This window comes from Netta rufina (assembly GCF_964035555.1).
Source record: "Netta rufina genome assembly, chromosome: 13".
Taxonomy (NCBI): Eukaryota; Metazoa; Chordata; class Aves; order Anseriformes; family Anatidae; genus Netta; species Netta rufina.
Window position 1 is genome coordinate 20,783,417 of NC_140136.1, and position 16,503 is coordinate 20,799,919.

Consider the following 16,503-nt stretch of genomic DNA (forward strand, 5'->3'; position numbering starts at 1 on the left):
CTATTTTCTTCTCGATGGAGTTAACCCTTCCCTCTTCCTTCTCCTGAACTCCAGCTCCTTTCTCCCCAGTTACCCCAGGCATTAGAGCAAAAGTAGCACGCTGCCTGATGACTTGTATCTGATTATTCTGTACTTTCAAGGCCATCTGGCTCCACTCCTGGATTATCAAGTGACATGAGTTAGTCATCTTGTACCTATGATGGTAAGACCATTATCTTTTACCCATCATTCCTGGAGAGGTATCCTAGAGAACATGCTAAACAAAACAAGATACTTTTCATACTTTACATCATATAAGTACATACAAATGTATTTCATACATTTCACTGCAACATGGCTCAGACACTAAAGGATGTTTGCTGAGAGAACACTGAGACATCTTTCAAGCTTCAGGCTTAGCTTGCAGAAGACTTTTCGTATGCTGCTGACAAACTGAAAACTGGAGATAAGAAATATTTCTGTATCACTGCACAGGCTTGTAGGACCAAAACCTTAAAGTCACTGTGCATATAAAAGATGGAACAGCAAGCAAGCTACACTGAAATGAATAAAAAGGGCAACTAACCTTAAAAATGTGGAATAAAAAGTATCTCATATCAAAAATCTTCAGAAGTAAACACATTCTCAATCCCTTAAGGACACAATACTCTCTAAAGACAGTGAGAAGTACTCTGGACCTCTTACAGTAAGACAGGTAGCAGTGACAAGTAGAGCCAGAGAGCTCTACTGGAAGAAGCTGGTATATCCAAGTGTATGTACTGGGGAAGGGGGAAGCATTATACATGTATTTGGTGCAGCTGAGCATAGGACACAGCTCAGCCAACCATGTTATCTGTATTTCCTCAGCATATTTTTCCTCAGTATACAAATATCATGCAACCCAGTGGTTCCTATTGAGATACTGTATTCTGCTTAACATGGTGAGCTAAACACTGGCAAATGCTTGATTATTGTTTGACTGTTTATTTTAAACTCCCTTTGCACATTCTTCCACCAGTTAAAGCAGAACAGTTTACTATCTGTTATAGTTCTAATGTTTGACAGACTCTGTCCATTTTTCACTTCATATGAACAAAAAAGCAATTTAGCTTTGCCACACTCAGTACCAAGGTATTTCAACTTCCCAAGCAGTTTCTTTTACAGAAATGCAAAAGAAACCTGCATTTGGGGAAGGATGAAGAAGGGGCTAGGACAGAAAAATCCTTTCATAGAGTCCAACCTCTTTCACCTGCAAATCAATAAATATTGAGAATGGGGAATAGCTATTCCATTTCCTCTTGAGAACATACATGGAAAAGTACATACTAGGAAAAAAATCACCTAAATTTAATGAGCAGAGGGAAGCATTGTCATGAGAAACTTTTGTCTATATTTTGCTAGAAAACCACTGTTGGACTAAACAATAGCTGCCTATATTACAACACACAAACATCTATCCCTGCATCTCTTATCCAACACAATTGATGTTAGCACTGTATATCCCTCCGTGAGCGAACTACTGCCACAGTTCCTCTACCACTAAATAAAACTGTGATGAGCAGATCTGGAACACAGCAAATACTAGAAAAGGCAGCAAAGGTGTTGCAATATGCAAAAGGAGAAGAATCAGTTCCACAGCAAAGAAGGACAGAGTTCCGTAGTCCTAGTTGCGCCAGGGAAGTTTTAGGTTAGATGTTAGGAAGAACTTCTTTACCGAAAGGGTTGTTAGACATTGGAACAGGCTGCCCAGGGAAGTGGTGGAGTCACCATCCCTGGAAGTCTTCAAAAGACGTTTAGATGTAGAGCTTAGGGATATGGTTTAGTGGGGACTGTTAGCGTTAGGTAGAGGTTGGACTCAATGATCTTGAGGTCTCTTCCAACCTAGAAATTCTGTGATTCTGTGATTCTATGTTACCTTACACGCAGGCAGAACTATCCCTCATTTATATAATACACAACAACACACTGGAGAAAGCTTGGCATGCCCACACACAAACATTTGCCTGTTTGCCCTGTACAGGCAAAGGGCCTACACACCTATGACAGAAAATGCCAATAATATGTCAAACTGAATTATTGTTACTTACGGTAGAAAAAAAAAAGTTATCCCAATTAAAAATGTACTTGCCTACAACTCTGGACAACATCCAAACTTTACATAGAAGTGCTGTGCCATTAGCCATGTGTCATGGTGATTTTGTTCACACAACATATGTAGGATATTCCTTATATATATATACACATATATAAAATATATATCGTGTATAATATTCCTGATATATATATATTAGTGTAAGTAGGAATATATATATATTATATTATAATATATAATAATTCTAATAATAATAATAATATAATAATAATATATAATGCTAATACATACTGCTGTGCTTCCAGAGAGATTTTAGTATTTCTCATATAGACTTTGGTGAACGTTTGCTCAGAGAGTTCACTAACAGGAAATGCTAATTGAAGCTACAGATTTCTCCAAGTCATCCAAGTTAACTTCAGCCTTAGCTTCCTCCTACCAGCACTGGAACCATATAGATCTATGCAGCAGATGTGTCACACCCAGCTCTCAGATGGTACCCTGTCTCCTTCTTAGCTGTATTCTCTCCTTCTCTAAGTAAATACTGAAAGGATTACAAGTGAAATAGGGTGTGAGAGCAGAAAATGTGATGTAGGCTACGCAATTAACAGAGGAGCTGCTTTTGACACACTGCTGCATGGAATTAAGCAAAAAATAATCCAAGGAATTATCCAGTGTGAAAGGGATGGGATGTGCAATAATGGTGCACAAGAATTTCATTCAGCTGTTTTTAATTCCCAGTAATTCACAGCATATATTGCAAATCATACTGGTGATCAACACTGCTATTTGGTTTTAACACTGAAAATAGTATTTTTGTTCTCCTGGCTTCACAAACTTGAAGTTTCCTTGTCCACTCCTGTAAGTCAGGGTAAAAAAGTATGAAGTAAAAAATGAAACAGTAAAAAAGAAGGAAAGTGTTTCACTGTTTCACCTCTGTTTTACTGTTTACAAAATATTCTAAACAAAAACTCAATTAATGCAATCATGATACTTATGTTCTACTATGATCAGTATGTCCGCAGACATCTTAGCTTCTAAACAACCACAAATGCCGAAGTATTTTTTCTTGGTCTACATAAGAGCTTCAAAAGCCAAAAATACAAAATTCCGTTCTCATAATGACAGCATGTAGTGTTACGGACAGACATCCAGCTTTTTGTCTACTATAGCATTCCGACCAGTACCCCTGGTCTGTGGACGGTGGCAGTATGAGCTCTATCCAGCTGTCTTGCAGGCACCAGGTCAGCAATCACTCCACCAGAAGCACATTCCTACGTAGCCTGTCCTGGGGCACGCTATGCTGAAACTACTGCCAGGTAATCCCAACTCCAAGGAGTTGGAAATTAGGCTTCACAGCGTCCTTTTGATCATTCCAGCTAAAAAGAATAGGATTGCTGGAAAACTGGGTTGGGGAACCCGCTCACAGAGCCTGGTACTCCACGCACTGATCGGAAACGAGATCAACATCTTTCCTGTACCGAACGAAGAGCAATAGCGCGGGCTTGCTGAGCTTTGCCTGCCTTCCTGATGGCAGAGCTTGTGCAACTCCGATAGCTGCTGCACAGGATGGCAAATGAGACAATACCCTGAAAAGGTGGCCCAGAATGAAAAGGCTGGCTGAAAAGCATAGGACCCTTCCTTGGACGGACTAAGCACACACTCCAGTAACTGCCAGCGAGATAGCAATGCTGAAAGAGGCTTAGTGCAAGCACGGTGGAGATTTGTGACAGAAAGTTAGAACTCCATGTCAAGCCTTTCACGCAAACAATAAATATTACTTCTGCTTATAATCAGACTTTTCTCCAGCATCGTCTTTGAATGTTGAACCTTTTTCAATTAATTAAAAACTATGCACTGCAGAGTGCATATTTTATCAGCCCTCAGCTGCTTAAGTGTCTAGAAAAGACCAGGCAGTTTTTCTTTTTTCCAGGCAACCCAGAGCAAGTACTTGCAAGGGTCATATCTTTTTAATTATCTTTTCTCTCTTTGATTAATTATTCCGTCTGACAATAGCGTGTTTCTAATGCTATTCACCTGCCTTTGATGATTGACAACTTTTCTGTCTGATTCAAAGCAAACAGCTGCTGCCATGATTGCCTAGCAACCAGGATGTGATGGATGAGCCCCAAAGATGGATGGCTGCAATAAATCATGTCTCTGGCTATAAAACTGAAAAAAGGGATAAGAATAAAAGCGAACAAAAAACAAAACAAGGTTTCTTCCCATGAGTGCACTCAGCTCTTTACCAATTACACCTGAAATGGACTTTGTGTCTATTAATAGCAAAGTTTTCTAATCAGTGAGAATGCAATGATGCCATTTGTATCAAGGTGTGTTTACAATTGTTCCAGCAAATTGGCACTTGTACTTCAATTACCTACTGTGTTACACAACTGCAGTGGTAGGAGATCAAAGTTTTGCCTTCTACCATTGAAGGCTTTATAGAAAATATTATATTTTTACAGGGCTTTCTCATGATGCTGGACTTGAATGAAGTGCATAAACTTGAATTCATCTTCCTTTCAGCAACTGGCAGAGTGTACCAAAAGCAAGCTGAACTGAGTTTGTAGAAGGAATAACAAACGCCAGACTTCTGAAAAATTCATTTCTATAAAACTTGCATAAAGTTACTGATGGCTTTGTGAAACATGTTACAACCTAAATACAGTGTGTTGTTTATTAAATGTTGCTGTAATTCCCTCTTGGTAGGCAGGCATCTCGCAATCAAAGAAAAAGTTCACGTGACAAGCAGTGTTTCAAAAATGCCATCTACCTGTGCAAGTTCAAGACTGATTCAACAAAAAGCTACTCTAGCCTAATTTTGCCTCCTACTCCTGTTTATTTGATTTTTGTACAACATGCCAGGCAAGAAACATGCAATAGTTTGCCAACACAGAACAAGGTTAAGGGGGCTGCACATGGTGCTTGTCCGGGGACATTTGTACACGAATACCTCACCACTCTGAGTGCTGGCACTACCTGTGGTTGACGCCACTCTGTTGCTGGAGTGTCCATCTCAGGAAAACCGCTGCCTGTACTTCCAGGTTAAGACCTAATTGCCAATATAAAGCTGCTTCCTTAATTCTTCCAGCAGGTGGAAGTGTCCTGGCTCCAGCAGAGGTGCTTCAAAAAGGGAAGCGCTTGCCCTGGCTGTTTGTGTGGACAGGCTATCCGCCTCCAGGAGCCTTCTGGACACCTGGCACTAAACACCAAGATCCAAAGATCTGCAGCCTTGGGTGAAGAGGGTGGATAGAAAAGAAAAATGTAAACTCTGAAATTATTATCTTCCAGAACTTTGTTTTCTTTGCTATTATGGGACCAAAACACAGCCTATTAGCAAAAGGAAACTGGATTGTGTTAATCTGTTCACAAGAACATTTTTACAGCATATCTTTATGCTGGAACTGATGATGTCTGACAATGCTATGCTGGAACAGCCGCACTCCAGCTTATGTTTTAGTGTTGTGTACAGCATGTAGGTGTATTCATACAAAGACTGCTGGTATCCTTGCATGGGCCATAGCTTTGTCTATATTCTTTACAATTATTGAAATGCTCTCGCTAAAAACTTAACTCTGTCTCTGCCTGTCTGTCTCTCTGTTATACAAACACACACACATGCACACACAGAAATCCACCCCCTAAAACAATTGTAAGGCACTCCTGTAATGACTGGCTAGTATCTGGTAACAAACAATGAGAAAGCAAAGCCATCAATCAAAGCGTGCACGTTGAGGCCTCCATTCTGTCCCAGCTCATCCAACTCTCAAGTTACAGCTTTACACGGCAAGTCTAAATAATATTCAAAATGATAAATGGCACTATAAGCCTGATATCCATCATCAATCTTTTTTTAAGGAACATCCATCTTCAATAATGCACGTTTGAATCATGTGAAACCAAGAGCTCCCAGATTCATTTACACAACCCCCAGCAAGCTGGTGCTGCTTGAATGATACGTGTCAGACAGTTTTTCCCAACTGTCAAACTTAAAAAAAAAAAAAAAAAAAAAAAAAAAGAGAGAGAGAGAGAAAAAAAAAAAAAGAGAGGGGGAGGACAGGAGGGAAAGCTTCTCAGGGGGCCAAGCGGTGCAATGCAGAACTAAGACAGGGGAACGCCACCTCCACAGTCACTCCGGCAGCCCCCGGCCGGCAGCCCCTGGCCCCCACAGCCCCGTGTTGCCCCCACGCTGCTGCCCGCGCTGCCTGGCGGGGCCCGCATGATAAATGACACGTGTCATTCTGTCGGGAGAGAAGGGTGGGTCCGTGATGGATGGCTCTGCTGAAAAGGAAATCGACTGTTTGGCATGGTGCGGCTATTCTCCGCCAGGATTTAGTTTCTGAACTCTAAAATGAAATCTGTGCTGCTTCAAGTGCATGGCTAGGGCAGGCCAGTGGGCAGCTGATGGAGTTTGGGGTTTGGGCTTTTTTGCTTTTGTTCCCCCCCCCTTTTTTCTAATCCTCTCTCTCTGCCCTTCAGATTTAAAAAAACTGCTCCACTGACTGGAAACTGGAAAAGAACACACATATATCAAAGTCTTCAATAGTTATGATCCCTGATAAAATTTAAATAGGTTGAGGTTTCTATTTTTATTTATTATTGGGTGGGGGGGAAATGGCATGCAGGCTTGACACAAAAGCAAGATAAAAATTAGCATGTTTGAAGTAATCGTCCCACAGCTTGACATCTGCATAGTAAATTTTAAAGGAAAAAAATGTGTCAGGCAGGCATGAGCTGCTCCCTCCCTCCCCCCCTCTTTCATTAGCTCACTGGCAGGGTGGCACTTCTGAACCTCATTACTGCAGGAGGATTTATGAAGCTGAACCCAATGGCAAAGAAAAGGCATCTGTCAATAATTGTAGGGAGCTGCACTCACAGCTTTGAAATCTCATTAAGTATGCAGTTATCAGGCATAAAGATCAAAAACATTACTCAACTCCGACAGAATCTTATGGAGGAACATTAATTAGCAACAGGCCTACAGTACAAAAAAAAAAAAAAAAAAAAAAACAGACTTCCTCTCACACCTGCCCAACCCACAAACCAAAAGAAACACTCCCCCTCCCTTCAGAAAAAAATAATTCCCAGCATCTGAGACTGATCAAGTACATGAAACAAGAGAGAGAAAAAAAAAATCAGTTGAGACAGTCTTGGCGGTGAAGAGAGAAAAGGAAGAAGCTGTCAAAGTTGAGAAGGATGTCAGCACTGGCCCTGATTACAAGGGCCTATACAGTTCCCAGGCCTTTTATCATCCCTGCCATCAAAAACAGACTCTGTGTCACAGATGGATGACTGATGGCTGCCAGTCTTGAACAGCCTCGCCAAGCCTCCAGGAGGCCCCTGCTGAGATCTGGCCCTCCAGCAACAGGCTTGACCTAGCAGGAAAAGGACTTCAGGCACTGAGCCCAGTTCCAGAGATACTCAAAAACAGCGCCCTGTTCTGTTCTTCCCTAGAACAGTCCACGGAGAGGTTGGTTGGGGTTTGTTTGTTCAGCTTACAGAAGTTAAATGTAATACTTCTGCTCTCCATGCTAGGACTATGCATTATTTGAAAATAACACTAGCAAAAAAAAAAAAAAAAAAAAAAAAAAAAAAAAAAAAAAAAGCCTCTCCTTTGTCCACACTAAACAGATTGTTCTCATTTTCTTTCCAGTTTGCATTTTAACCATGATTTGCATACTCAATTGCTTAGAAAATATAGAAGAGTAACATATAAATTTTGGGGGAAACATACAAATTCATAGACGAAGCTGAATCATAAAACCAAGTGACCTTTGCAGCATTAAGTATGGTGTGCAACTAATTAAGAACTATGGCCACATTAGCATTTTTTGTTTCAGAATCAGGGATATCAACTACACAGCTTAACCCATTGCACAGATTTTTTTCATTTCCTCCCCATCAAAAATTGTGTTTGCAAACAATAACTCAAAGCTACTTGCTAGGAAAAAAAAAGGGGGGTGGGGGGGAGAATCACCGTCTACAGTCTTTTTCCCCACTTGGGACTATGCCTGAAAAACTCCCTCTCTAGTTACATGCTACCCTTCATACATTTTATATTTCCCGTAATTTTGCACCACAAAAAAGCTTTCAGTTGTACAACTCCACTTTCACATTATTTACTACATAGTGGATTTTAATACAGTGCACAAATTCATCTCTTATTTCACGAGATATACGGTGATATTTACATGTCACTTGCAGCAACGCTGAAGATTGGTTTCTTAATGAACTACATCTTTAACGGAGTACAGAGTCAGAAACACACACACACATATAAGACAATCTGCCAGTCGGACTCCTTTCAATATCTAAAATGCTTTCATTTACTAAGCAATCCACTTTAAAGAAAATGTTACCTCTGACAAAATACGGAAGCAGAGGTTCCGCTCTAAACAAGATTTTAAAAAGATTTTTACATGAAGTGTTACAATAAGGTGTTTACATTTTTTCATATGCTTACCATATTACTTTTATTATGTGTAGCATCAAAGTGATTATAGCAATTACATCTAACAGAATTAATTATAGAACATCCCATTATTCCTAAATACATAATGCATTAGAGGTAAGCCAAAGAAAGAAAACATCTTGACTGTGGTGACTGTTGTTGGAATAAATTTTTCTCTGAGCTTAAAGGAGAAACCGAAGTAGAAAAAAATATATAGTAGGGTAACATGTTTAAAATGGTTCCTACAGAAATCTGAACATAAAGGCAGGTACTTTTTAATAGAGATGCTATCCCGCATAAAGCTGCACTAGCACCAGTATCCATGTAAAATCCATTAAAGTTTTTTAATCACAAAACATGGAAAACTAGCCAATTCACCTAACCAGTGTGTTAGTACATAAACACAAGAGTGTATGGGTGAAAGAGTTACAAGCCGTTACGTATGCAAAATAAATTCACTCAAAGCTTCATTAATATTAATTTAAATTCAGAACCCATTTACATTAAATTGTTCATTAAAAATTGCCTATTTTATGCAACATGCATTCCACAAAGAACACGTAAGAAACTGAAACAGAGGGCTCAATTTAATGATGGAAATATCAAAAGTAAATGAATTTGAGTCATTGCAAACGAATAACAAAACAGCTCTTCCCCCTATGCTAATGTGCCAAGTTTGGCAGTAGCCTGGCAGGAGGGCCTAAGCGCCCCTCGCCTCCCACTTGCCATGGCTTGGTCAGCCCCTTTGACCTCTCTACCACCCTTCAGCCTTGCTAAAATAGGACGTAAAAGCTCCTCCTCTCCTCCCCCCCATAAAAACATTACCTAGTTGCGAGGACACTTAATCACCTCTCAACTTCTACCCGTTCCAACCAAGGCCAAGTTGAGCCTAGCTGCTTACAAACAACCTCGTGTGAAAGGAATGGGAGGTGAGCAGCAACGCTCACTGGGGATGGAGAGCTCTTCCTGGGGTGAACTCCCACACCAATAAATACAGTGAACTTAGCGATTCTCAACAGCTGTTCAGAACGAAGGAGAGAGAGTCATAATTAATAACATGTGTCCTGACAGCATTAATTAATAATTTATAATTAAGTCCAACTTAGATTATTTTTGAGGAGTCGCAACTCTACTCTCCAAGCAAGCCAGGTAATAGAACTGGCAAAGAGATTTCAGACGTGCTGGGGACTTCTGGTAACTCCTTCCCCACTCTCCCTCTATCCCTTGGGAAAAAAACCTTTGAACATTTTCTGAAAAATACCTTGAAGTTGATGCTTGCACCGAGAAGTGTATAAATTCAGCAGATTCTCTCTCTATTGAGGTGACCAAAATATCTTTTAGAAGCAAGAACGGGGAAATTTGGTAGAATTAAATCTTGCAGTCTCTGAAATTAAGCTCTACCTACTTGAAATCATACAGTTCTTTTTATGGAAATGGTAACAAACAATTTCAAGCTCTTACAATGTTCTATTCTGCATTATTATACTTAAGAAAACTACAATACAGCCTCTCATGGACTGCACTTTAAATCCTTTGAGCCAATTTTTATGCATTTTTTTAAATGTTGAAATCAAGAAAAATCAATTGAATAATTTTTTTAAATCCTCCTGCTTTAGGTAATGACACCAAAAAAATGCAACACATCCATTGTTTAGCAGGATTTTTAAAATTAATTTAATGTCTAACTGCAAATGCTGGAAACTAGAATTAATCTGTCTGGATAAAAAAAGGCTTACAGACATTTAAATGCATGTATCGGGACACTTTATCAACCTAACATAAAATTGTCATCTTATCTTATTATATGACTATTTTATGCATGTGTCAAAGAATTTAAAAATGAATGCCTGTCTATTCAGTCTAATTACAACTGCATATTATCTGTCTGGATGTACCAGTCCATATCATTGTTACCAAATACAATATATTGTATTCACCTTTCATTTTTAACTTAAGTCTGATAAACCACAATTTGGGCGTAACCAAATTAAAAAAAAAAAAAAAAAAGAGAAGGAAAAAAAATAATAATATTAAAAAAAAAAAAAAAGACTCAAAGACCTGAAGTAGATTGTTTAGTAAATGATGCTGAAGCATTTCACAGATAAGATAACCCACGACCGCTCTGGAACTCTTTTATTTTTGGTACTGTATCATAACCTCACATATATATACACACTTACTTGACAATGCAACACTTCAGGCATCTTAATGCTTGATCTGCTAGCAGTACCTTGTAAATACGGCTTTATTAAAATCTGACAATCAATATCTGGATTTGCCAGGAAACAGTCATGACACTGGATTAAAATACGGATTATCATACCGTAAAACTGGTAGTTACAAGGTTTACTCAGAAAGATAACGTGTAAGGTTACTTTACATCCTGGCAAATCATTTCTTCTCATTCACAATCTGCAACCATGTATTTACACATAAGTGTGCACAGAGCACACTCTAAAATTTGCCACACGCTCCAGCCTGAAGGTGATCTTTTCTCTACAGTTTCCACTAATCCTGGAAACAGCACTGACAAAAAAGGAACCACTCTAATCCTGCTAACTCACCCTAGCTTCACTGCATTTCCCATAACCCTGCAGCAGTCACAATTCATTCTAATCACTTTACAAAACAATCTTTAGTAAAAAGAGGAAAAATGCAGACTTGTAAGCCAATTTAAGAAATAACTGCTGATACATCAGTTATTGACTATTTCACTCCTGCTCATGATAGTGCTCAAGGCAAAACTGAGAACAAAATGACAACATCAACCACACGCAATAAACTGTGGCCCAGGAGAGCACTGAAGCCCTAATTGACAGCTGTCAAGCTAATGGGAGAAATGGCAGCTGATTCTGGAAAATTCTGTTTTCAAGACAGATATTCAGCGGAATCTATCAGGCCTTTTCATATTTATGCCCCTTTTTTTTTCTCCTTTTTTTTTTTTTTCATTGTTCCTCACACTTTGCCGAAAAAAAAAAAAAAAAAAAAAAAAAAAGGCAGAGGACAGCCATAACTAATCATTTTGTCAGCTTGCTGCTAGGAAGAATCTCTGTCCAACAGAGAAATATGTGGCAGGTTTGGAGGCAAATAACGCACCATGGGCTGACACTGCAAGTACCTTCATAGGTAGTCTACTTTATTGCTACATTTACTTTTGGGGTATGTATGCAGTTGCAAGCAATTCCCATAAATTAAAGCATTCAACTTCCTGAACCCATTGCTGCCTGGAAATCTGGCTGCAAGAGCTTCATGCGAGCCTGCAACTGAATTTCTGGAGTGCACCCCCAGCCTCATTTTGGAGTCACAAATAAACTATAAAGAGCCCTGAAGTCCGTAAGAAGTGCAAGTGCTGCACATCCCTGAAAAATCAATTGCATGTATGTCAGTATTCACACTGCCCACGTGCATCTTTCGAGCGTGAGCACAGAAGTTGTGAGGAGCTTAAAAAGTATGCAGACATCTTTACGGTTTCAACAATAATGTATATTACAAAAAAAAAAAAAAAAAAAAAAAAGTTTGTTTTCCCAGAGGATTGAAAATATACTCAAGATATATATATGTATATATATGTAAAAAGTAAATCAGTTTCCAACAAATCATTAGTTTGCAATTCCTCTTCAAAAGAGCTTTATTTTTTTCATATATTTTTATACTAAATATGCATTAAGTCATTCTGTCAATATGAAGTACATTTTCTTGATCTTTTAAATAGATAGTTTTCTAAAAAAGCTGTGAGTGAAAGCTATAATTTAAGGACAGATAATTACTGTTTGCATGAACAAGACTGGCCTTTATTAATACAGTATCTTAGCTTTCCTAGACAGTAGCCTCTAACCAATAAATATTTTCTCGCTTCTGCTTTAAATGACACAAGTTGTTGGAGCAGCAGTCCTGATCACCTTCTTGCTTTATCAGGTGTGGAATAAAACTGCAATCCCCGACGTTCCCCCCCCAAATTTCTCTATCTGTGATATTCAGCTGAACCTGAGAGCAAACAAACTGAAATTACCATTTTTACAGATTCTTGATTCTCAGAGACAGCTTTAGTCTTCTACAGTGTGGTGTTAACACTTGGGCTAGACATAAAGAATTTGTGCACCTGTCTGTTATGTCTGCAAGCTCTGTGCTGCTGAGAGTTCTTTGTTGTTGTTATTCTACTCCAGACCATTAAAAGGGCCCTAATTCCTATGACATGATTATCCAGGTACCAAAGCCCATTTGTCACCTGCAGCAGAAAATTGAGTTAATGCACAACTAAAGGCAACCAGGACTGTGTAATATCAACTTGATTACATCAAACTAGCTGCAAACCTAATTCTGCTGGATGACACTGCGTGGAGCTTGTCATCTCCAATCATTAAAGCTGTCAGGAATCCATCAGGTTTACAGCTAATTAGGTGAACACTAATGAAGCTGGCAAAACAACTTTTCTTTTTTTATGGCTGAGCGGACCTTTCAGTTTGGAGAAAAAAAATTCTCGAGTATTCTCAAGGTTGCTGGGGACTGGATTTCCTGAGTTACCAATCAGCAGACATCTTTAATTCTCCCCCCACCACCTTCTTTTTTTTCTCTCTCAGTACCAAGCAATCAATTTGTCATCACTCTCAGTATGCCACAAAAGCAGTCATGAACCTTATAACTCGCAGCTCTAAGGCCAAAAAGAAGGGGGAAAAAAATGTAAGTTTCTTCTGTCTTAAAATAAAACCCGTACAGCTGACTTATTTATCTTCATGCACTTATCAACAGCATAAATGTTCTTGTTTTTTCACTCTTCTCAAATAAGTAGCCCTTCAGTCATTCTACATCCCCCATATCCATTAGGCAGAGGCATTTTGATAAAGTAAAGCCAAAGCTAGTGTATGGGAAAGAATGAAAGCACTCACTCTGCCAACTTCTGATTGACCATTAAGCTATTGATGAATGTGCCTGTCAGGAGAGAGACAATTAAATCAAATATGAAACAAAGTCGTTTTGACGGGTCATTTTGATAGAGCAAAACCATTCTTCCATCTCCGATTAGTCCTGCAGACAAGTTTTTGTAATGAGTATTTCTTAACTAACCTGTTATTTCATAGCTGTTTTTAAAGTGTTAAAAAACATAATAATAACAAATAATAAAAAGCAGCAGCTTTTGCTTTTACTGCTATTGGAAAAAGTATCATTTGCAATGTGACCAATAAAACAGCATTTCAGGAGGAAGCAATTATACACAATACTAAATGTTTAATGCGGCTATCAAAAAGCTAAAAGTTTAAAGAGATTACACTTCTGCTAAATATGAAAGATAGATCATCGTGGATGATTCACTTGAGGAAGGAGGGAGAGACGGAGAGTGGAAGACAGAGAGGGGAAGGAAAGAAAGATACCTCAGAATGTGTGTTTAGTGCAAAAACATTTTCTTCCAGCCTACGGAAAGCCCAACATAAAGCAGAGTTGTTTGAAGAACATGTCAAATACTTGGAAGAGCTAGAATTTGCAGAACTAGATTAATGTTACAAAAGAGAATTTTCCAAGTATTAAGAAAAGTTCACCTTTTTAATTAAGTTAAGACGCGTCATTCGATGGCACGGTTGAGAAATCCAAAATACTGTCTTGAAGCATTTGGCTAAGATATTATTTGCTAGATTGTATCACTGCTGTGCTCCCAAACTTTACAAACTTTCTAACTGCTAGTACAGGGCACAAGACTGCTAAGAAGTACACTTTCCTGCGTTAAAAGTACTAGATGAATGTGTGTGCCAGAGAAGAGAACGGAAATGCGCACAGTAATTTACACGGCTCCATGAACCAGTTGCTGTTTACCTAAACCACACCACCCAGGACTTGTCAGGCAGGGCACAAGCCTGGCTGCTGGATTTCTGCATGCCCACTTCCCGGAGCCGCAGGACCACCTGTTCGGAGCTGCCACCGCACCACCATGGCCGCACCACCGCCAGCACTGCCACAGCCCATGGGACACCTGTTCCAGCCCCTGGGAGCAGACCAAGGGCAGAGCACGGAGGTCGACTCCTGGTCCCCAGCCCCAGCCCTGGCCTCCACAGGTGCTGCCCTTCGCCCCGCAGCACTGTGCCCCTGGAGTGGCCGTCGCGGTGGCACGTCCTGCCATAAGTGGCACTGACAGAGGGTTGACAGGCCACACGTGACGTCACCGAGCCCGGCGTTACCATGGCAAGTGATTTATTGATGTTTATCGGGAATGAATAGATCAAAGGCAGCCAGATGACAGGCGATCAATCAGCTATCAAATCAAGGATGGCAACAGGCCAAGGAAACCTTTTCCAGACCGCGTATCCCCATCTAAGGATTACTGTAAAAATTTGTGGGGTCTGGCGTTGGATTTTTTCGCTGTTTTCTTTTTGATTCGGCTTGTCCAGAAAATGCTCCCCAAGTTTAACTGGAGTTGACGTTTCTGGCATGAGGAAAACAAAACAAACAAGCACAAAAACTCATCAGGACAAAGCCATGAAAAGTATTTCTGGAAAAAAATGGAGGAAATTGTAAAGGCAGTATCAGAAACATTCGCCAGTCATTTGACAATACACAGACCCCCCCTCTTTTTTTTTTTTCCTTTTGGTTTCCTTTACAGCTTCTCATCTGGGCTCATAAATAAGAAATCAACAGGATTAACGGAAGAGATTTATAAAGAAAGTGACCGGCTAGGTGGGTCTGTCCATCCTGCAGAGACACGTCCAGTGCAGAACAAGGGGAAGAGAGGAAAGGCTAAAAGTTGAGCAACGGAGCCAGTTCTGGATCTTCAAGTCACACTGCGGACCTTCCACATCACTTTGTCCCTACCACTCAATTAACAACGTGCCATGTATTTACACAAACCCTATCTTCTTTCTACAGAAAAAAAAAAATAGAGTATTTTCACCGGCTATCACAAATCATTTGTCTGTCAGAGCAGGAGATGGAGCATAACGAAGACTACGAGGGAGAGAAGCAAAAGTAGGTGCTAAAGTGTGGGCTGGAAATGCACAGAACTCACCTCCTCGCCCCCCAGCACACCGGCCCATGCATGCTGCATGTGCTCGCACACCTGCCCGGCCCTCACAAAGTGCTGCCCCCACAACCCGGAGTTGGGGCTATACCGAAGTGGGTACCAAAGTAGGGACAGAGCTTTCTCTCCCCACCCCTGGAGTCAAAACCGTGAAGATAAACCCCAATAAAATCAACCCCAATAACATCCCCCTCTCCCCTCCCCCCCCGCGGCCCGAGAGTTCCTCGGCCAGCCCCGAGGCGTGCAGCGGGGTGCGAAGCGCGTCTCCCGGCCCGAGGCCGAGGAGGAGGGCTGGCGGTGGGGGAGCCCGAGGGAGGCGAGGAGCGGAGCGGAGCGGGGCCGGCTCCCGTACCTGCTGCGCGCCGGGGCGCCTGCTGCTTCCTCCTCGGCATCGCGGGGCTCCGGCGGCCGCCGGCGGGGGGGGGGGGCTGCCTCGGCGCGGGGGTGGGAAGTGTTGCCTCAGCCCCAGAGATCCGCTGAGCTGCTCCAGTGTCGGCTCGAGGGCTGGGTTGGGGATATATTTTTTGTTGCCGTGCATGCACGATGCCGAGGAGGAGGAGGAGGTGGAGGAGGAGGCGGCGGCGGAGGAGGAGGAGGAGGCGGCACAGAGGAGAGGACAGCCCTGCTGCTGCTGCTGCTGGCAGAAGAGGGGGAAGTTTGACAAATCGCCCCGGAGGAAGGAGGAGGGAAAGCCCCCCGAAGAGGTGCGCGGGCGGGAGGGCTGGGGAGAGCCCGCAGTCCCCCCCACCCCGCCCTACTCCCCCGGTGCCTGGCCGGGCTGGGAGATCACGGCATAAAGACGGGCATTTCTCGGCAAGAGTCGGCGCGGCTCCAGCCTGCGCTCTCCACTCGCTGTCTCCGGAGCTGGAAGCGGCGGCGGCAACAGGCGAAGCTTGAAGGGAAACGAGACGATGACGGTGTCACTCACACTACCCCACACGCGGGCACCGCCGCCCGGGCCCGGCGGGGAGACCCCCCCGG

At 41.5% G+C, this 16,503-nt stretch overlaps 1 protein-coding gene across 1 annotated transcript in view; it reads right to left on the bottom strand.

Annotated features, from left to right (window-relative positions):
• The window catches only part of TSHZ3 (teashirt zinc finger homeobox 3), a gene marked incomplete at both ends in the record, with an annotated part of 63,660 nt that extends 47,746 nt beyond the window's left edge, over nt 1-15,914 (bottom strand). The window contains one exon of the mRNA XM_084294754.1: nt 15,875-15,914. Coding sequence (XP_084150880.1) covers nt 15,875-15,914 — 40 coding nt within the window. The remainder of the gene's footprint in view (nt 1-15,874) is intronic.
• Between the last annotated feature and the right edge of the window lie 589 nt (nt 15,915-16,503).